The 23,230-nt window shown below is 35.6% G+C and overlaps 1 protein-coding gene across 19 annotated transcripts in view; it reads right to left on the bottom strand.

The window, feature by feature from the left end:
• SOX5 (SRY-box transcription factor 5) overlaps nucleotides 1–23,230 on the bottom strand; it is a 985,042-nt gene that overhangs the window by 62,489 nt on the left and 899,323 nt on the right. For all 19 annotated transcript variants that reach the window (XM_032349915.1, XM_032349912.1, XM_032349920.1 and 16 more), the window contains one exon: nucleotides 5,122–5,268. In XM_032349915.1, coding sequence (XP_032205806.1) covers nucleotides 5,122–5,268 — 147 coding nt within the window. The remainder of the gene's footprint in view (nucleotides 1–5,121; nucleotides 5,269–23,230) is intronic.

Below are 23,230 nucleotides of genomic sequence, written 5' to 3'. Positions count from 1 at the left end.
TGCAGGCAGTATCCAAGTTTTCATCAAATTCTGAGACACTTAATAGTATTTACAAGTTGCTCTTTTGATTTTTCCAAGAGATGGTCACTTTTACAATGACAAATCACTTAAAATGTGTAGTTCAGACAGTCAGCACCTCTACGACATACGAGAATTCCTCAGTAACATGGGGTTATAATTCCATTCATTACCAACAGTTGTGTGAGTGGTGTTTGAAATTGAGTAAAAATGTTTTTCTTCCTAAGATAAGTATATTTATGGCTGACTTTGATTCTATTATTTTTTAGAGGAAATAATTTATTCTTACAAAACAAATGTTATCAAGAGGTTTGTTACTGTCACAAAGAAGGCTATCTAGGTTTTTAAAAGACTGCAACAAATAATTCAGAAAGTCATTTATAAATAAGGAAATATGTTGGTGGGAAACTGAAAGTCACTAATCCATTAATCCCTCCTGTGGCAAAATGCTACACTATTAACAAATCAATTTAAACATTTGTCGAGGAATTTAAACAGATTCAGAGCAATAATACTGTGTATGAGATTTAAGGACCAATACAGCTAAACAATACCTTAACCAAATAATTTTCCTTAATATGAGAGGTAATATTTCTAATATTTCCTTTAAACAAGATCTCTTATACACAAAATTTCCTGATTTCATACTTTTGTTTCAAGTTATTTACCAAAGTTCAGCAATAAGCTAGCTGTGAGGACACAAGGAGATATGAGAGTATCTCTGAAGAGCGAATTATACTTCTTTTTGTTGGTTAATGAAAAGAATGGTCCTGGAGTAGAATCCAGAGGGGGAAAAATTAACTAATTTTTAAAGAGACAAGCGTGCATGTGTTCAAAAGGGTTGTATGTAACACCTGAGAAATTTTAAAAACCTGCTGATGACCTTAACTTTCTAATTGTTGGCTAAATAGATTCTTGGCTTTTTCCCAATAAAATTGAGGCATTAAAAAAAGAAAGAAAGAAAGATTAAACAATGGCAATGTGTTAGGTATTAATGAAAATAGTTCATAAACAGTAAGTTCAAGGACATATCACTCAACATGCAACGCTACCCCATATTCTCCAGTGCAGGTTTTGAAGAGACCAGATTTCTTTTTCTGTCTTTATATTTACAGAACACAATTCCTGTTTGCTGTTTTTTAGAGGTTCACTGTGAACCCTCTAAAGGTTTCTTTATCATTTAATATTATAAATAATTATGTTCCTAGGCGGCAGTTCAAAGCTCAGTACAGCACTCGTACAACACCACAGGCAGGTCAGGTGACCTTTCTCCAATTCTCCTCTCTCCGGTGCTGAGGACAGACAAAGTGATATGTCTGTCATACGCCATTACCATTAGAACAGAATCTTGTTCTTTTATTACAACTGAACTCCGCCAGATTTCTCAGCAGGAATGCTAAGTGAAATCAATGTCTTGGATTTCCAGGCTGAGCTTGGAGGTCACAGCCACTCTATCATTTCTCAGCATTATCCTTTCTCGTGCGCGCACACACTCCCCAAGCCTCCAACTGGCACACAGCAGATTGAAAACAGCATGCATCAGAGGACTCATGCTGTACAATTTTACAGTCTTTTGGAGCCCCCTCCTTTTTATCCCCCCCCTTCCATTTTTTGCAAATTGCAAATAAGTTTTGTTTGTGTCCTTCTCTAGAGTTGTGAGTCAAAGGCAAAGGCACACCTAGGAGAAGAAGGGCAGGCAATAAAACCCAAAGAACATGGCTGATTTTTGACAGCTGCCAATAAGATCATTTTTCTTACATCATCACCTAGATGTGACTGACAATTTCATTGTTCCAAACAATAAATAGATCTTAAACATAAACCATCAGTTTGGTTTACACTGGCTAGGTATGCAGTCACATAAAGCCCCTTAATAAAATAACTCTATTTTATAGTAAAATAGACAACAATATTCACCAATAAAACACACAGAAAAATACCCCCAGGACACTAAGAATTGATTGTTTAAAAATACAATTATAACAATAAACAATAGCTATTTCACATAAGTAAAATAGCTTTATGAAGTGAAAATGTTTATAATGCCATATATAAATGTCAGTTTCAAGCTACAAGATACTAAATTCATGTATTGAAATGGGTCCTCCTTATTTACTGTTGGTTCTATCTTTTTGGCCATGTTTTTCATTAAAATGACAACAGCAATATTTATTGGTCTAGTTTTAATGTGTTGAGCTAAAACACAAGCACATTTAAGACATCTTTTCTAACAATAAGAGTGGTTGTAGACAGTATGATAGTGGACACTGAGCAAAGAAGGGACATTTTTTATCAAATTGTGTTATTACCTAAAAAGTGGCACTTTATTGTTGGTCAAACTTTTTATGCATTTTACCCAATTGCAAATGGGAAGAAACCCATCTAAAGCTTTCTTAGATTTTACATGATAGGAAATTTACAAAGGCTGATTTTTAAAAAGTTAAAGGTAACCTGTAAAATATGCTTTAAAATCATGTATAACCATAGGTATAGAAAATAATTCACTTTTTCACTAGTGTGGAAAAATGGAGGTATATGAAACTATAGAAAATGGAAGAAGATTCTCACTGAGATCGGTATCTGTATGCTCTGCACCTAGTCTACTGGGTTCTATGAACTAGAGCCACAGAACTCAGAAAGCGGTGTGCCAGTCTTGGCAAAGTCAACCTTCAAACACTTGAGTGTTTGCCATGGTTACTGAAGGAAACTATCATTGTAGCAACGGCTCACTAAACCTTTGAATGGAAGAATGAGTGAATGAATAGACCCATAAGCGGCTGACTGACATCAAAAGCTTCATGATTACTGAGTAACTAATTTGGGGAGAAGATACTAATGATCAAAAGTTATTTAAGAGGTAAGGGAAAAATCCCATTAGATGTTTACAGGTGAAGTATATACTCTAAAATCATAAAATGAAATGTCTTAATGTAAAGCATCATTATGAAACATGATGTGAAATCACATTAATAAATCAAGGTTAAAAAAAACCAGAATAATATCTCACAGAATTATTTGTGTGTGACAGTGACTTTGCTGCTACAGCTATTTACTTTACTCAAAATTACCCTGTATATGCACTATATTAAAACTTCTGGTCCATGAAGACCCCAATATACCATTGCTTTAAAATTAAATTTTATTTGGGGCACCTGGGTGGCTCAATGGGTTAAGCCTCTGCCTTTGGCTCAGGTCATAGTCTCAGGGTCCTGGGATCGAAGCCCCGCATGGGGATCTCTGCTCAGAAGGGAGCCTGCTTCCCCTTCTCTTCCCTACCTGCCTCTCTGCCTGCCTACTTGTGATCTCTCTCTCTGTCAAATACATAAATAAAATCTTAAAAAAATTTAAACTAAATTTTATTCAACAAATGTTATAATTATTACCAAGTTTTAAAAACTATGTTCTACTGTGATAATAAAGAAAAGCAGACCTGATCTTTGGTGTACATGAAGTACAGAACATGCAAGGTCCATTACACAGCTGGAATAGATCTTAAAAGGGGAGTTTGTACATTTTGTAATGTCCTAGCAGTGGGGACAATAATTTGAACTACATATTTGCACATATTCCTGGTGAATCACGGTCAAAGTTCTTTGTCCAGGTTAAGTTGTACTCTGAAATGTATTTACCTCTTAATAATACGAAAAGGCCTCAAGAATTTTGGGGAGATGGAAGCCAGAGTACATGTTCTCAAATGATCCCTTCGCCTTCCCAATTCACCCTCTGAATTAATACATTACTGTGAAAGGCATCTGTCAGGGAGCTAGAGCAGGATTAAAAATAAATTCTTGGGAGTTTTTTTTTTCTCTTTCAATACTTCCTAAATTTTTTTCTCTGTGTATTTCTTTCAACTGTTGAGGCTACTCTCAACCCTGTTACTCTTCAGATATTTCCAATATGGCATTTGGGGAAGGGAGAACAGGAACAATTTTCTAGGTAATCCAGCAAAAGACAAAACATTGTTATTTTGAGGGTAAATCACCTGTGTCAGTTTTCTCCTTAATACTTTCTAATAGAAAATATGTGTGTCTTTTCCCTGAGTAATCTCAGGGAAAAATACTTTATGGTTACTCCTCCATCTTTTTTCACAGAGAGTTTAATACATTATCATCTAAGATCTTGAGATCTTACAAACACAAAAACATTTCAAATTTAATTTTTTCTGCTTTTCTCTTCCAAGATGAAGAATAACTTGTTTGACTCTCTTCCTTTCCAATCCTTTTCCATGTTTTCTCAAGAAATGTTTCCTTGGGGGTGCCTGGGTAGCTTCGTCCGTTAAGCGGTCAACTCTTGATTTCGGCTCAGGTAAGAATCTCAGAGTCCGTGGACTTTGAGCTCCACGATCAGTGGGGAGTCTGCCTGAGGATTCCCTCACCCCCTTCTGTTCCACCCCCTGCTTGTGCCCTCTTTCTTTATCTAAAATAAATAAATTAATCTTCAAAGCCCAGAGAGCCAGTCTTCATTAAAAAAAAATAATAATAAGAAGAAGAATGCTTCCTTAGTTCCCATAACAAAACTATTTCTAAATAGTCTTACTTCTAACACTATTATTATCTTCATATCTTTCATGAAAATCCCATCGGATGAATGATATATCTAAAATTACCTCCATACTGCGCCTCATTATAACAGTTACTGACATTTCAATAAAACACTTCCTGGATGCCCTGTCTGTACTCATATTTTAATCTGTATTTCAGGTGCCCCTTTTTTTGGAAAACCCCTCCCAGGATCTCTCATCAAGGGTAACATCTTTGTCCCAATACTTTCCAAAGCACTTGTCTGTAACTCTGTAAGAATTTGTACCACAGAATATGATTATCTATTTTGTAAGACTGTAGGCTAGCTGAGTAGAGGGTACCTATCTAATAAGTCTTGGTATCACTCATGTTTCCTACTCTAGCTACCCCGGCATGTTTGTTGAATAAATGAATGGCTAAATATATGTGTGTTATTGATCCTTATCAATCCTACCAGACTCTCGTCTCCTTGAAGATCCAGAGGTTAACCCAGATACAGGCACATAATAGATATTCAGTAAATGTCACCGAAGGAAAAGTTAAACTCTAAATGGCAAAACATGTAGCTTCTTCAAAAGGGTACCTTGCTTTTGGGTGGTGGGCTGTTTGTGCTCTTGTCTGTGTGAATGCTGGTAGGAGATACAGCAGCACCGAGGTTGCCTTGGGGTATGCCTGGGAGCTTTCCTCCTGGAGATACCTGCATGGCAGCGAGCTGGGCAGCATACAGCTGCTACAGGAGGCGGGGAGGGAGAGAGGAGAGAGGGAAGAAAGACCGTCAGTGATAAAGTAAGTGCACCTCTCGGAAGGACCTCTATTCTGACGTGGTAGTTTTGCTGCGGTGTTCTTGTTTACGGCGCTGGAACATGTAAAGAAAGAAGTTGTCACCTCAATGTTCACGACTTCCTTCAAGGGATTTCAGCTTCAGGACATCCAGAGACTCAAAACAAATAACATTCATATTTACTCTTTCCCAATGTCTGGGGAAGACAAGCATGTCCCATATTCGGTCAAGACCTCTTTTTGCTCCATTTTAAAATGGGCACAGTGTGCTACAAAAGGACACAGCTTCATATGCAAAGTAATTTTCTTACTATCCATATGGGTTTAAGTTTGGTAATACCTCAGTTTTTTGACTTGTTGCAATGGGCACCTGTAGCTTTTTTTTTTTTCCCTAATCATTGGTTGTATAGAAATACAAAAAAGCCATTGAGGAGAATGAAAGGAGTGTATTTGAAGAACATTATCTGGTCAGTCTACCTACCCTGAAAAAAATTAACTGGATGCTTGCCAGAAGTCCACTTTATGTCATGATATATAAACACAGACAAAACTGAAATTATCTTGAGGATTAGGGTTTTAAGAATTCTGTCTGAAACATGCAATCTTCCACTAAGTCACCACATAGTAATTCTTCTTAAATAACCAGTAAAAAATTCTTCAACAAATCAATTTAATAATAAAAGAAAATTTCACTTTGATAATAATTGTCATATGATAGGGTATCTTAAACAAGGAGGTTGCTTAAGATTCAAATAGTCACCTCAAATGTTTAGGTTAATTCTCTTTTCGTCTCCATTTAGCAGTTTGTGAACATTTTAAGATCTGGTTGGAAAAGAAATTAACGTGTGTGTGTGTATTCAAGCTATAACTTCTGTAATAAAAAGACTGATACCAAAGAAAAAAAGCTCTCAAAGGAAAGTACTGTAACATAGCTTATCTTGATCTTTCTCTGAAAGAAATTTCAAAAGGATAAAACTGCTCAGGATAAGCAAGAGACCCTGATAAGTGAGGTCTCTTTAGAAATGAAATATTGAAAACTGAAGGCAGGCATATAGTTACATGAAAATACACATACATTATTCACAGTTTCCAAATACTATGGTCTAAATGAAACAGATCATTAAAATTATTGATAAAATTATGGGTTTTTAAAAAATGACAATTAACATAAGATGTATTTCAGACAAAGAAGCACCAGAGGAGTGTATTTGTACTATCAATGAGTGTTCCTTCTCTCCAAGTTCTGTGTGTGTGCACGCACACGTGCATGGCCACAAATTGTAATAATTATATTCTTTATTTCAGTCTGTGAGAAAGAAAAATTTATGATTTAATTCATAAGTCTTAGGCTGCATAAATTAGAGTAAAATGTTATGATGTCAAATACAATAGTTTATCATTTTTTTAAGTATCAGATTTGATCCATTTCCCACTCTTGTGTTAAAAACCTTTGCATCATTTTCTACAATTCAGAAAAATAGTATTTTTTATCCTCATCCTAAGCTGTTTATGAAGTTACTAAAAAAAATAATGAACATCCCAAGACACCACTTTGCATAGTAAAATTTTGTCCAAATATATGTATTAAATTTCATATACCGAATTAAAAAAGCCATTTTAAAAATAGCCTGGATAATTATATTATATATTATAAATTTCATGTTATATTACATATTGCATCCTTGTCCTTAAAAACTATTTCAGTGGGTATTATTCTTAGAAGCTAACAATCTACATTACTGGTTTAGTATACACTGAATTTAAGATTGCTTCATAATTACTAAAGATTGATGAGATATTTTAATGTCTGTAGGTAAAAAGAAAAATGTGAACAAAGTAACTATGCAAAATTTTAATTTGATAACTAAAGAATTATTCCATAATTTGAAAAAATATTGACTATTTGTGTTATTTAGATAATTAAATAGATGGAACAATCACTCAAAAGGTGATTCAACACTCAAATATCAATCTCTATAGACAGACCCACAACTTCTAAGAAGTATAAGAACTATAATTGAAAATACAAGCATAAACATACTCTGAAATACTTTATTGAAATTAAAGGTTGCAGATGACATACACTTGGAATAAAAAATGTTCTACACATTCTTCCCTCATTCAAGTAAATGCATTATTTTATCTTTTTAATTATGAAATTAAGGTTTATCTTAATTAAACTGTCCTAACAGATGCTTTTGAGAAAAAAAAACCTATTTTGTAAAATAGATAGACCCATTTAAATATTTTTACAAGAACAGTATGGTATCACCCACTTTGCTGGTACTTTTATGGACTACAGAGATCTAAAGTAATTTATGATGAAAATGTAAGATGCGTATTAGTCAATCAGAGTATGGTTAATATTTAGATAGCTCTTCATTCCTCTCAATCTCCCACATCCCTTTCCTCATATTTGGCTTTCTCCTGCTTCACCAAGTTTTGGAAGTAGGAAATATCTATTTCTAATACATTTTATTTTGTGTGAAATATATGTGTTCCTTAAATTTACATTACATTACAGCAGCATTAAAAAGGCCTCAAGTCTCAGAGAATCTAACACACTTCAAGTCTGCACAGGTAAAATAAACCAGAAATTTTAAGACTTCTGGGTCCTAACTTAATTCACAAGGTAAGAGGAAATTTCATTAGTTTCAAAGAAGCTGACTGTATTTCTCGTAGCTGGCTACTATGTAAGGCTGGGCAACATACCAAAAAGAAAAAAACAATGTTGCTGTGACTTATTTTAATACAACATTTAAAAAAATTAAGTTCATTTATCTATGCATGTGTGTGCTGACTAATTTTATAACAAGGGAATCAAGACATGATGAATATTTTATTTCACTTATTACGTGCTCTTGAACCAAAATCAAGAATAACAATAGTTATTTGTATTGAATGAGATCTACAATCACAAAATGACTGGTTGATCTTGTTGAGATGGAAGGGTCATGGACTGTAGTGGCAATTGGAAGGCCACCTGAAATTAAAAGCATCCTGTGAATTACAGAACCCACTTCCACATGATAGATACACCTATAATTGTGTGTGTATCTGCATCTTAACTATACAAATTTTTTAAACAAAGATCTGGCTAACATTTTTCTTTAAAAGATTGCAGATAAACCCAGAATTAAATATAAGGTGCATTATGATAAATATACTTTTATGAAAAAGTTAGGTTGTTCTAAACATCAGAAACAAATTGGGAGATCCTAAGCATAAAAAGCTAGAGCTTAAAGAGAGCACTCACTTCACAAGGTTAACCAGACTAACAGAGTAACTGTTTTGCCTTGCAGAGTAACTTTACTCTTACCTTGCAACTCTTGTGTTATGGATTTACTTTAATCTCTAAAGCTCCCCAATTCCACAGATCATTAGGTTTTCTGCTCTTTATATTACTTAAAATATAGCTTTCCTATTCGCTTTCCCTTCCTTTATTCCTATACCTACTTCAGACAATGATTTCTTTTCCTTTTTTTTTTTTTTTTTTTTTTTTTTTTTAAGAAAACAATCATAAAATTAAGCTGGAATCTATCCACTGATGACTTATGGTCTTCCCGGTGCTCATGTGTCTGTAAGTGTGTGTGTGTGTGTGTGTGTGTGTGTAAAACTCACTTTTGTTTCAAATTGTTCTATAAACCCACATTTTTTGTCTCTTTAACTCTTTCAAGGACCTGTGGTTTTCTACTTCTAGTGTACTTCTACTGAAACAGTAAAAGTAAGGCAAACCTCAATTCTAATACCAGTTTTGAACTAGTGACGTTGGGCAACTAAACTGAGCCTCACAATTCTTTAATCTGCAAAATTCAGGGTAAATAAAACTGACCTTATATGGTTGCTGTGAGAAATAAATCACATAATGTGTATAAAATACTTGGAAAAACACATGGCAAAGAAAGCTTTATCAATATGCAATAGTTATAATTATTAATTAATTAATTATGCCAAGTAAGGAACTGACTAATGCGCTGACTTCTTACTATATACTCTGGACCGTGCTAGGTACAGTGGAGGATACAAGCAATGTATAAATATAGTTTCTTCTCTAAGTCAAGACTGATAAACATAAAACAATGAGAGTATAAGTGTACTATAACTGTACGCCACTTTTAAGGGTGTGAAGGGAAAGGAAATGAGTCAGTGTGAACTGATTTTTCATAGAAGAGATGTAGCTAAGCTGGAAGTAAAAAAGGAGGTGGCATTCTAGGAAGGGAGAAAAATTTAAAGGTACAGGAGCAGTAATGAGGTAGCTTTTGCAAAGGGAATACAGAAGATGTGTGGAACAGTGAATGGGAGGAAGGATATCGACCTCAGAAACTAGGTTTGTAAGCTAGTTCACCTTATATAAGATCTTCCAATAAAGATAAAGAGTTTAAATTTAATATGTAGGCAAGAGAAAGGCACTGAATTTTTGAAAGCAATATAAGTGATGGTTTTAACTAGAATGAAGATATGACAAGGTATCGGTTATGAGCTTATCGACATTTAGTGGCAATAATTTTAATGGTAACTTGAGTTGAAGTAACAGTTGTGGAAGTGAAGATGGAAAAAAATGATACCAAGTTCACAGCACAGTGGGCACATAAATGACTACAGATTAACTGGCGAAAAGAGAAAAGAAGAACAGGGTGAATAGTATAATTTATTGAGTCTTTATTTCACAGATATAATATGTAAGTATTCATGTATCACATATTCTCATTTGTGTATATAGTCATTATACTATCTTGCATAACAGCTAAAACACACGTATTTTCTTTCTTTTTTTTTGGAAAAAAAAAAAAAAAAAAACTAAGTCACACAGAGGGACTTCCCTGTAATTGGTATCGTGATAGTGAAAATGTTAGAATCATTCCATCATGGGTTTCCCCTAAAGTATAGCTCATTAAACTTTTTTTTTTTTTAAGTATTAAGAGTATAATACAGTGTATCTACAACAACAGGAGCTTGAATTATATTTATTTTAGTTAAACCTAATCAGTAACCCCCCTCCCACCCACACTATAATGTACCACATGTATCAAAGCACTATTAGGCAGTGGGTTGATAGTTCCTTAGTAGTCATTCTACCTGTTGAGCTATAATGGTACAGTGTAGGGTCAAAACAAAAATCTGATGGGATGATAAGGAACAGATATTTTAACTTACGCTAATTAACTGCTGCTAATTTGGGGGGAAACAGTACAGTTGTATTTCAACAACTTGGCTATTTAACCCACAATTAAATACAATTGTATTTTCTTCCCAAGACAGCCATTTTTACTCAGCTATACTAAGGTAGTGGCTGGTACTTCTCAGGGCAAGAGGTGGAGAAGTTCCACAAAAGAGACTTTTAAATTCTAAGGTAGACATTTAATTTCTTCCTTGAGATGGTAAATTCTTGCCACTTTTCCTTAATAGGTTATTTTCCCCAAATTGTTGAAAATACAACATCTCCCGTTGCTACTACCCTAAGGCCCAAATGCCATCTGGAGTATTTGAATTGAAACCATTATGCACTGACAAAAATATCTATTACTGGTTGGTCCCTCAAACCATTTACTGACTAGTAAACTCCTTGAAGGCAAGGATTTTGTCTCTATTATTTAATGCTTTCTCAAAAAATCCTAAAGGCAAGGAAAAGTAGAAATAAATAAAGGCTGAAATGACTACATAATACCATTAATTTTTAACAAACGTAGATGTCTAGTATGTATTTAATATATTTTTAATGATGGCAGTGACTGTGACACAAATTTTTAAAACCTGAATGGAAATGGCATGTTTTTGCTACTTGAAGAATTAGAGAAAAGGCATAATGGTGATGTTGATAAAAACTTCCCATTCATCCATTTATTTCATTAACTCAAAGGAACAAAAAAAAAAACAATGAATTTCAAAATCTTAGCAGCGTAAGAACAAATATAGCATCATATACTTACTGTAGCCATAATCATAATAGTAAATGAAGTCAATATGGAATTATGAACCAGAAAAAAAATGGATAAGGATTATTAGAAAAAAAAGTTAATATCTTTTAAAAAGACAATAGAACCAGGAGTTCAAGCACAGAGATACTCTTACTGTTTTGGAAAAGTCAAATAGGAAATGCCTTCTGATAAAGGGATATATCCTATTTACTCACTGGATCCTAAATACTTATTATTCAAAGAATAAAGAGGTATTTAGTAGGGGCTATGGTTGTGAGATAGAAGCTCTTTTTAAGGATCTTTTTCTCCTTGGTTGGTTCAAAGCTGAATTTTCTGTTTGAACTGGGATCTATTATCAGGTCTCCCTTTTATGTGCCCAAGAAATCTAAATAAAGGCACAGGAGACAGGGAGGACACAACATACTAGCAATTACTCAGAGCTAGTAGCATAGGACGGTGTATAGTTTGATCCATCTGTCTTACCTTCTCTACTGCAGGCATGGAGTAGAAGATGGGGACACTTATCTCTTTGGGAATATAGTGTGAAATAAGTCACGCCCACCATTCTCTCTTTACCTCTACCCTCCCTTTCTCTGACTCTTCACATCTCTCCTCTCCAAATCACAATGTTCATCATACCAGATAGGAAAGCTGCATACAAAAAGCATGTAAAGGAAAAAAAAAAATTAAAATCATGACTGGAAATGTTGGCTTTCCTGAATGTTCTATCATAAAACATACCAATTCTTTAAGTAAATTGGTAAACATGTATACTGCCATTATCTGAATGAGGAGTGCTAACAGACTACACACCCATTTAATATAATTTTTGCTAAATTAATTGCTCAAAATTATTTCTAGAAGTAGAATTATTTTCTCCAAATGAAGTATCATATAAACATACATACATGAGGAGAGGAAAAAAAAAGAGGTACATTGTATAAATGAATTTTACATATTTTTTAATATTTAATCAAATGAGACCAAGAATTTAAATAGGGATAGGGATGGAAGTTGAAGTTCTTCACCAGCCGTGCGGGTCAAGAAAGCCCTCACTCAGAAAATAAGTAGTAGTCACTTCTAAACTTTCACACACGCAAACATGTATAAACCTAAATTTTCAAAAAGAACATTATAGAGCTACCCCTCCCCCCAATTAATAGTCTCTTCAAGTTCAAATGCATGTACAGAAATGGCGTAAGATTTTTATCTGAAGTCCAGGGACTGATATCTAGCAGTAAAAGTTAACATAGACACAATGTGTTAACTACTTGGATTAGAGATTTTCAAATGCATGTATCGTCATTTATCCTATGATTTTTAAAATAGGTCACTGTGAACTCCTAAAATTTAAATCAGACCTGAAAGAAGTACGTTAGATGTGATGTGTAAGAAAAACATTTGTTTGTTTTTTTAAGGAAAGAAACAAGGAGTAACATTTATGAGGGAAAAAATTCAGAAAGCAATTTCAAGGCTCCATAAGTGTTATCTTTATAGCTTAATTTCAGCTTCTTAATGTAACTTAAATGTGGAGTTTAAAGAGAAACTAATGTACTGGAGAAAATCTTTCAAAACATATCAGCATGTTTCAATGTGAATAAATTTGCATTGCACATTATTTTTCATAATGTTTTCTTCACAGAAAATTATCAAAGAAACTTGCGTTTAAACGTGGACTTCTTTCGCTAACACTTCTTTTGCTAACAGTTTCTTCTTTTTGATGTTATTCAAGTATACTGCAAGAAATATGGGATAGGCCTTAAATTTGCTGGGTCCCAGGGAAGAAGTGCAAAGAGAAACTCACATGGCCAATGTATGAACTTTATATGAACTAACTTATGAAACTCACAAACTAAGCTAATGCAGTGTTTATTAAAACATTTCATTCTCCCATCTTGACAAACATACCTTCAAAACCCCTGAATGCAAATGAAAACCACAATGAGATACCACTTTATGCCTAGGAGGATGGTTATTACAAAAACACTAGAAAATGACAAATGTTCTCAAGAATGTGGAATGATCAGAATCCTTGTTGATTGCTGGTGAAAATGTACAACTGTGCAGCTGCTACAGAAAACAGTATGCTACTTTCTCTCAAAATTATACGCAATATCCTATGACCCAGCAAACCCACTTCTGGGGATATACCCCAAATAACTGAAATCAGAGATTGTAACAGGTATTTGTACACCCATGTTCAGAACAGGATTAGTTATAATAGCCAAAGGTGGAAGAGTACCAAGTGTTCATCAATGGAGGGATGGAAAGCAGTGGAATATTATTCAGCCTTAAAAACGAAGGAAATTCTGATACCTACTGGATGAACCTTGAAGATATTATGCTATGCTCTGTGAAATAAGCCCATCATAAAGGGCCAGATATTGTATGATTTCATATATATGAGGTGAGGTAGTCTAGAACATTCAGCTTCACGGAGACAGAAAGAATGGTGCTTTCCAGAGACAGGAGGGAGGAGGAGAAAGGGGCCTAGTTCTTTAATGAGTACAGAATTTCATTTGGGGAAAATGAAAGTTCAGGAGATGGATGGTGGCGATGGGTGCACGACAGTGTAAACGTGCTTAATGCCAGGGGCTGTACATTTAAAGATGGTTGAAATGGTAAATTTTATATTATGCATATTTTTTAAAAGATTTTTTGTTTATTTATTTGACACAGAGAGAGAGACTACTATTGGGGGAGGGGCAGGCAGAAGGTGAGGGAGAAGCAGACTCCCCACTAAGCAGGCATCTGGATCCCAGGACCTTGGGATCATGACCTCAGCCAAAGGCAGATGCTTAACCGACTGGGCCACCCAGCTTCTCCTACGTTATGAATATTCTCCCCCCAGCCCACATACAAATAATCAGGAATGCAGGCTTGAACTTAGATTCTTGATCTCTTTGGGGCTCCATGTTTAGACCCATAGCCTGCACTCCCTCTTTCCCTGTCCCCAGCTCTATTCAACAGAAGATGCTTGGCTTTTGCCCTAGATGGCCTAAATTTCTTGTCTGTGACTGACCTGCAAATGCCTTCCAAGGTAGGGCCCAGAAGGGGCCATGGCTCCCAGCCCTGCTTGACAAGTTTCTTTAAGAACGTCCAAGATAGTGGTGATGCAACATGGGGGCTAAGTGGGTAGGAGAAGAATAAATGAAACAAGATGGGATTGGGAGGGAGACAAACCATAAGTGACTCTTAATCTCACAAAACAAACTGAGGGTTGCTGGGGGGAGGGGGTTTGGGAGAAGGGGGTGGGATTATGGACATTGGGGAGGGTATGTGCTTTGGTGAATGCTGTGAAGTGTGTAAACCTGGTGATTCACAGACCTGTACCCCTGGGGATAAAAATATATGTTTATAAAAAATAAAAAATTAAAAAAAAAAAAAAAAAAAGAACGTCCAAGATAAAGTTAGATATTCCAGGCAGAGGAAACAGAACATGCAAAGTACAGAGTTAACCTTTAAATCAACCAACAAAACAGGCCTATATGTATTTAAGATCTTCCTATAAACTACTGAGGGCACTTTTTAGAAAACAGACTTTCCCCTTCCCTTTTTAAAATAAGAGACTTAAGTTCCTGCTGCTTCTCTGAGGCAGGGTGTGTGGTTATTCTATTGTACAGTGCCCACTACTCGAGCAGTCGTCAAAGAGCCCAAACAAACAGACATCGGTTTCTTTCACGGGGTGTCCTGCTTCTGAGGTCCCTCCATGCTGTAGCATGTATTACTGCCCTGCTCTATTGTACTGCTGAATAGTATTCCTTTGTATGGAGATATCATACTTGTGTATGTGTTCATCCAGTCGATGGACATTTGGATTGATTCCAACTTGAGGCTACCATGAACAACCCTGCTATGGAACATTCCTGCACAAGTCTTTTGTGTGTTTTCATTTCTCTTGACTCACAGATTCCTAGGACTGGATTTGCTGTCATTGAGTATGTTCGTGTTTACTTTTTAAAGAAACTGCCAAACTTGTCCAAAGTAACTGAATCGTTTTTATATTTCCACCAGCAGTGTTATCAAGGTCCCAGTTTCTCTATATCATCATCAATACTTAGTATTATCTGTCTTTTTTGATAATAACTATTCTAGTAGGAGAGAACTGGTATCTCATTATAGTTTTAATCTGCATTTCCTTAGTGGTGAATGACACTGAGCAACTTTTCCTGTGCTTCTTAGCCATTTCTCTGTCTTCTTTGGTAAAATGCCTACTCAGATTTTTGTTCTTTCTAAAAAATTACTATTGGTTGTAAGAGTTCTTAATATTCAAATTTGATTGTAAACAGCAAAGCCTACCAGAGAAACTGAGTGAGAGTCCAGTTTAATAGCAGTGTATAGATATTATGAAAATGTTCATAATGATAAAAACACAATGACAGTAAAAGAGTAGCACAAGTAAACATATTTTCCACTCACATAAGTTTATATACTTACACAATAATAATGTTTTTATTCTTTAATTTTTAAAAATCCTATGCAGTCGAGGTTGTAAAGGACTATGCACTCATTGTACACCAGCATGGTCAAGTGAGTTGATCACTTTTATGAAGCATGAAGGTAACTTCCGGAAAAAATAAAGACTATATAGGGCTAGTTCTCAAGACAGACTCTTAAGGGTGAAAGGCTTCGTTGGGGTAGGGTTCTCTCCTGACTTCCTTGATGGTTAACCCCTAGAAGTAGGGTGGGGAGAAGGGGCTTAGCATTTCTCCTGCTGCTTCACCTTCTTTACCACAGTCCAAGGGGAAAGGTGATTGGAGGAAGGTGCCTACTTGCAGGGCAAGTGGGAAGGGTTGTCACTTAATCTCCAGTCTAGAGTTCCAGTTGGGGAGTTTTTCCCAAGGGAGAGAAGGCAGTGAGCTAGAGTCTCTCTACGAGGAACTAGAGTCACTTGGAGAAGCAAGTTCAAGTAAGTACATACAATGTGAGAGATCCAAGATCTGCTGATATTTGGACCTAATTCCTAAAGAAATTTGAGGTCAAGAAAGAAATGTTTCAGACTGAAAGAGTAGGTAAACTCAGAATTCCTATAGATTTGTCCAAACGGAAGATAACTAATAGCCAGTATATCAATGATGCAGAATTTTTTAAAATGTAGCAAGTTGAAGCTGCTGGAATAGAAGAGTTTCAATATCAGGTTACTTAAGGAAATTACTTCAGTGGCTGAAGCCTCCTAAAGGCTGGAGGGTCACCTGACATCTAGAGGGGGGTTTCTAGAAGGTGGGGGGACCAGGCACAAGGAGAAAATCAATATTACCCACTTGAGGAAGGGAACTTCCTGCCTTCCAAGAAAATAGCTGAGTCCCTCAGAAAGCATGTCTGAGGAAGCTAGGGGTTGGCTGGGAGGGGCCCGAGGGCAGAAACTACTGTGATTATGACCCATAACCCCTTCAATGTATCACTACTGGATGATATGTCTCGGGAACTCTGGAATACAAAAGTAAAATATTATGTCTGGCCAAAGTGCAGTTTTACCATTAAAAAACTATCGTGAATACATGTGCAGATGCTACAGCCTTATCTATGTAAAGCTGCTATCACCAAATGCTAATAACACACAATCTTTATTACTTTATTCCAAATTCAGTCCCACTCAGTGTGATACTTGGATGGAATGCAGAGCTATCAATGAGGGGTGGAGTGTTGATAGGGTGTGAAGATGGCATCTTGATAAAAATTAAAGAATACATTTGAACTTACTTAAATTGTAAGACCTTTTTCACAGGTATGATGCTCTCAAGCTGTTTCTGTCACACCGCAGAGACTGAAGCATATAAATAAGAAATGCTTCACATGTACTGGATTTTAAAAGGCTTTCTTCATCTTGCGATACACCAATAAATTTTGAATAGTTAGAAAAAACATTTTGACTTTTACAATTGAAGCTGTTCCTTAAAGATCCAGATATATTTGAGAGAGTCACGCAAGAAAACACCAACTGATAGTTTATCTCTCTCTCTCTCACTCCCTCCTCGTTTTTTCTACTCCACAAGCCATCTTCATGTACTGCACAGTAATCCATTACAATATGTTCCAACATCTGCCTCCCCATATGATGTATGACCTATTCGATTGACCCTTTTTATGCCGCTCCAGACTTTCTGCTCATGACTGTGGGAGGAAGAACGCTCTGCATCTATTCCTGAGGTCACTAACCAGTAAATACATCTCCATTTGGCAAGGTAAAGGGGACACTGGCTGGAAAGCTCTGCGAATCTTTTATATATCAGTGACTATACTCATAGCTTTAATTGGTTTAATTTATGGGGGGACAAAAAGCTCTGCTGAAATTCCTTTCAACGTAACAGTAAGAAGAGAATGCTTGTTTAGCAGGGGGAAAAATCCTGTTTTCTGTTGTCACCAAATATTTTTATTTAATATAGGGAAGCTGAGTATTATCAGAAAGATTGCTTTTTAAAGTAATCACTTATCTTTGACTAAGTTCACAACAGTGAAATCATCATTCATTTTATTCCAATAGATTGGGGGTGGTATATAATAATAAGACATTAAAAATAGTGAGCATTTTTTACTCAATAAAGAGAGAGATTGAGTGTTAAGTCATATTAAATCAGACTATATATTAGTTTGTATATTAAAAAAAAAATACTTCCAGATTGCATACTTGCTGGAAGCTTGAAAATACTTGGCGCATATGGGAAGAGGCAGTGCAAGAGCCATGATTTTTTCTCAGGGACTATGAAGTGCCACTCACTTTGCTAGAAGTCTGCATGCTATTTCAGGGATCACCATAAGAAGTCTGTGTGTTCAGTGGGGGTGGTTCGATAACTTGACAAAGATTAAACAACTAGTAGTTTCAGAAGTCTGGGTATCCCTTAAAGTTTTCCTTTCTACTACGTGCCATATAGACTTACCATATGGGGGTAACAATGTTACTACTAAAAATGCTTTCCAAACTTAACATTTATGTGATGAATTCTCTCTATTGCAGTGGGATTCCCCTACCTGCTGGCCAGTGGAAGCAGGGATTTTCCCTAAGCTCTGAGCCAACAATAGTTGACAAGCTCAGGGGTTAAAGGCTTCAAGAGTCAAAGACTTCTTGAGCCACTGTGACAGAACTCTCCCCTCCCTGAGGAAAGCATGGCCATTTAACATTTTTTCCTATAGCTGTTTTACTGCTGATACTAATAGACAACACATATGGGTTAAAATTACAAAGACTTCTTCCTATGGATTTCTCCCTTAGTTTTTCCTTCATTTTTCTGTTGTAAATTTTTATGATTGAGAAAATATTAGATATTATATTAACGTTGGTTATTTAGGTAGATAAACTAAATTAGTCTAAACTTTAAGAGAAATCTGGACACAGAATGATGATAGCAGCAAAAATAATCACAATAGCTAAAATGTATGGGATTCTTACTATGTGCCAGGCCCGTGCTGTCTCTCTCCGAAACTTAGGAACCAGATACTATTCTTATTATGTGGTGAAAGCCACTGAAGCACAGAGAAAAGTACAAGTCATTAATCCAAAGATACAGAGTAAGAGGCAAAGAATAAGTAAGAACCCAAGTCTTTTTACGGAGCTCAATAATCAACTCTTAACCAAAGCCTTGGGAACATCTTTCCTGGTCATTTAAAAATACAGTAGTGGGTTCTGGGCTTAGACAACCCCAGGGAGGGCAATTCTAACCGTCCTGCTGACAGAGCCCGGGCTCTTGTGATAAGAACTATGTGACCACCATTGTGGTACAGGAAGGACATGAGAAGTCCCAAGACGACATTTTTCCCTAGCATTTGCATCTTCCCCTTTTTCTTGGCCACGGTAAAAAGTGTTTCAGTTTGGTTTACTTCTCAATTCATGGTGTTGGAAGAGCATGTAAGAAAGAGCTATGATATGGTCAGACAGATTGGGAAAGCCTTCTCTATAAATATGATTACTTGGAGGTCAGAAGGATGGGATGATGCAACTATGTACATGAGAAAGGAAAAGGACTTGCAGAATAACCTAGTGGTAGGAGAGTACATGACAAATGTAGGGTATTGGAAGGAGGCCAGTGAGGCTCGCCTGTGGTGGCAGAAATGTTCAAAAAGGTAGATGAGGAGCTATAACAGTTAAGAGGAATAATATAATTAGATTTGCATTTCCACAAGATTAGTCTAGGTATAATATGGAGAACTGATGGGAAGTATACGACTCACTGACACCCCCCTTTTAATGGAATATGATGAACATAACCACTTTTTCACATAATTTAAAATTGATACAAAATCAATTATAGATAAATCTAGATATATAATTTTCAACATTCTCAGTCTCATCATATTTCAATATTTACTCTTTCCTGTATAATTTATACTCATAATTTATTCATTTTAACAACTTTATATTTTGCTTCAATTCATAGTCACCTTGATTCTTTGGGATCATTTAAAAAAGAGTAAGAGAAGTATATTAAAAATGAACCATTTGCACTACCTAAGCCACATATTACTCTTAAACCAATTAAAATAATAGAAACACACTCTAATAGTAATTTGCATCTACAATGTGTCTTGAATCATGACAGGCTTCCCTTTCAATTGCATGAGACACTCTTCTCATATCATCAAAGTAATCCAGAGAAATAATCAACAATTGTAACTTCTTCTTTCCTGCCTTAAATTGACTGACTCATTCAAGATTTATTTATTGGATACCTATAACTTACCAAGCATTATTCTAGACATTTAGAACACATTAGTGAACAGAGATCTCTACCTTAATGATAAGATTTTAAATGTTTTCCCCCCAAAAGACTTGCAAGACTTTAATCTTTCATTTGGTCTAGTACTTGTCTACCATTTCTCCATATGACACTATTACTTGTGGTTATTATGATTGGGAAGTTATATAATCCATTATTGTTCATATTTGTAAACGAGTATCGCTTCTGAAAGTGAAGTCATTCTTGAAGGTGCATGATTGAGTGATACATGTTTACAACATAGATACACCTTGAAAACTTTATGCTAAGTGAAATAGACCAGACACTACAGGAGAAATATTGCCTGACTTCACTTATATAAATAGATAAATTCACAGGGACGGAAAGTATAATAGAAGTTTAATGAAAAGTATAGTAGAGGGGCACCTGGGTGTCCCAGTGGGTTAAGGGTCTGCCTATGGCTCAGGTCATGATCCCAGGGTCCTGGGATCGAGCTGTGCATCAGGCTCCCTGCTCAGCCGGAAGCCTGCTGCTCTCTCTCCCACTCCCCCTGTTTGTGTTAACCTCTCTCACTGTGTCTTTCTCTGTCAAATAAATAAATAAAATCTTTTTTTTAAAATTTCTTTTCAGCGTAACAGTATTCATTGTTTTTGCACCACACCCAGTGCTCCATGCAATACGTGCGCTCCCTAATGCCCACCACCTTCTTTAAAAAAAATTTTTTATAAAGTATAATGGAGTTACCAGAGGCTGAGGGAAGGGAGAAAGGGAGAATGACGAGTTATTATTTCATGGTTACAGAGTTTCCATTTGGGATGATTAAGAGTTCTGGAAATAAATAGTGGTGAAGGGATTCTTCTGATTCTGAAGGGATTTAATGCCATTAAATTCTACACTTAAAAATGGTTAAAATGATAAATTTTATTGTTATGCATATTTTATCACAAAAGTAGAGTGATTAAGAGGGTGGTAGAAAGAAAAAAACAAACACTGTTTTCCAGTCCCACATTAAGCTTTACTTCTTTAAAACAATTTTTCTAATTTGTTCCCATGTATTGGTTCATGTTGTACCTTAACTCAAGAGAACATATTTAAAGGGGGGGGGGGGAGTAATGGTATTTTAAAGTAAAGGAAGGTTGGAAATATTAGATTCTTTAAAAAAATTATTAAAAATTATCCTAGGCTTTGGAAACAAATATAAATAAAAGAAAGGAGAGTATGTTCTAAATCACCCCAATTCAGTAATGCCCCTGTCAAGTTAATGGTCGCTCTGAAACAGAAGCTACAAGATCATGTCAACCCTTCATTGACTTTGCAAAAAAGCACAGCATTTGCCAGTTCTACTGTAAAAGGTAGTTCTTTCTTCACTTTCCCCTCCTACTCCAAAGCTAGCTTCTTTTTCATATTCAGATGACTGTTTATGAGCTCAATCCTGTTTCAACTGTCACTCTTTACATCAAGGAAAGATAGATGGGACACACCAACCCCAACCTAAATGACCTTTGGATGTGACAAGAGTTTTAGGTCAGTCTTGCTAAATGGAGGCCTTGGTGTATCGAGACATGCCTTGGGGTGAAATTTACAGTGAATTTATTATCTCCCAATGCCCTTTGGACTGCTTCCCACCATCAAACACTATGGCAGCACTTGGAACAGGAAGAAATACATTAACTGGAATCTGATCGTTTTAAAAGGTTACAGCTGCCCAAATATAATTTAATTTCATACTTGCCCTTTGAGGGTTTGGTGTATATTTTCATTTTATGACTGCAAATGATAAAGCTCTTAAGATTCCAGGCAATAAAAAGAGAAAAAAAAAGTATTTTAAGGGTTAGAAGTCTATTCAGTTCATACTCAATGAGTGAAGTGACAAATTAGCTTTTTTAAAAAAATCTAACATTTCTCTTTTTTATTTGGACCATCTCTTACTCCTCTTCTGATCCTACACTTCTATGTTTGGTTGAAATTAGTATGTGAACACTGACCTCAGATCTCAGCCAGCAAGAAAATAAAAAGGGTGATAAAGAAAAAATGAAGATAAAGTCAACCTGATTTAAAGTGAAAATACTTTAGTATAGGGGACACATTTTTCAGTGGTGTTCTCTCTCATATGATTGGGAAAATTTAGCCATTAGAGTACAGCAACATGAATCAACTTATCATTGATCTTGTACTTCTGTAGCATATCACATTTACACAAATTCTAACAAAAGGTTCACAAAATGCTCTATAAATGCCATACCACATACTTCATTAGATTAATTAATAAATGTTGTTACTATTATTTTATTAACAGAAAGTGGGATAGTGTTACTAATTCAATGGAATTAATCAGAAAAAATCAGAAGCAAAAATCAGATAAAATTACCTACAGTTTATTATTTTAGCCATCAAAACAAAACAAACAAGCAGCAAAATCCAACTTTTGCTCTTTCTCCTTAACTTGGTACTTTACCAGAATTCTCAGTTCTTTAAATATCAATCCAATAGAGTTTGAGGCAACATAGTATTTTGGATTCACTACTACTAATAAGAAAAGCCACGCAGTGAAACTATTAATCCATATGAACCAAGTACAACTTAAAGCTGTGTGCATGAGCCCAGGCAAATGTCTATGAACACGTATGGTCACATATGCATTCTTTTGTCATTTTTCAATTTAGTCAATATATATTTCTTGAAAGATATTGAGCTAGTTCCCGTGAAGGTTATGCTTTAAACAAATATTTTAGTTTATTTTATGAAGGTGCTCCCAACATGAACAACAAAGAAACATAAAGAATCAGCATTTAAGCATTTAAAACTTAAACATAATTATATATATATGCATATATATATATATAATTATAAATATTTACATATCTATATTAGCAAATTAATTTCATGTCGGTAATCACTGTTTTTTAAGCATTCTGCACGGTATTTAGTCTGCATAACAATTCTAATGGTCAAGTATTACTAACCCGGTTTATAGACTATGAGAATGTATACCTAGCAAAGTTAAGGAACCTGCCTCAAGTAGCGAATCTAGTGGTTACTGAGACTCATATGTTCTGGATGGTAATGGGTAATGGGACTTGTTCTTTTGTTCATGCATATATTTATCCCTCTTTCAATCAACGAATATTAATTAAAGGCTTATCTAAGGCGAGAACAATGAAAAAGCGAACATTATCCAGGAATCAATTCCCAGTTCTTTTAAAAAGGATCTTATTCTCGGGGCCCCTGGGTGGCTCAGTGGGTTAAAACCTCTGCCTTCGGATCTGGTCGTGAACCCGGGGTCCTAGGATTGAGCCCCGCATCGGGATCTCTGCTCGGCAGGGACCCT

Source organism: Mustela erminea, chromosome 6 (genome assembly GCF_009829155.1).
Source record: "Mustela erminea isolate mMusErm1 chromosome 6, mMusErm1.Pri, whole genome shotgun sequence".
Classification (NCBI taxonomy): Eukaryota; Metazoa; Chordata; class Mammalia; order Carnivora; family Mustelidae; genus Mustela; species Mustela erminea.
This window is presented reverse-complemented; position numbering and strand designations above follow the sequence as displayed.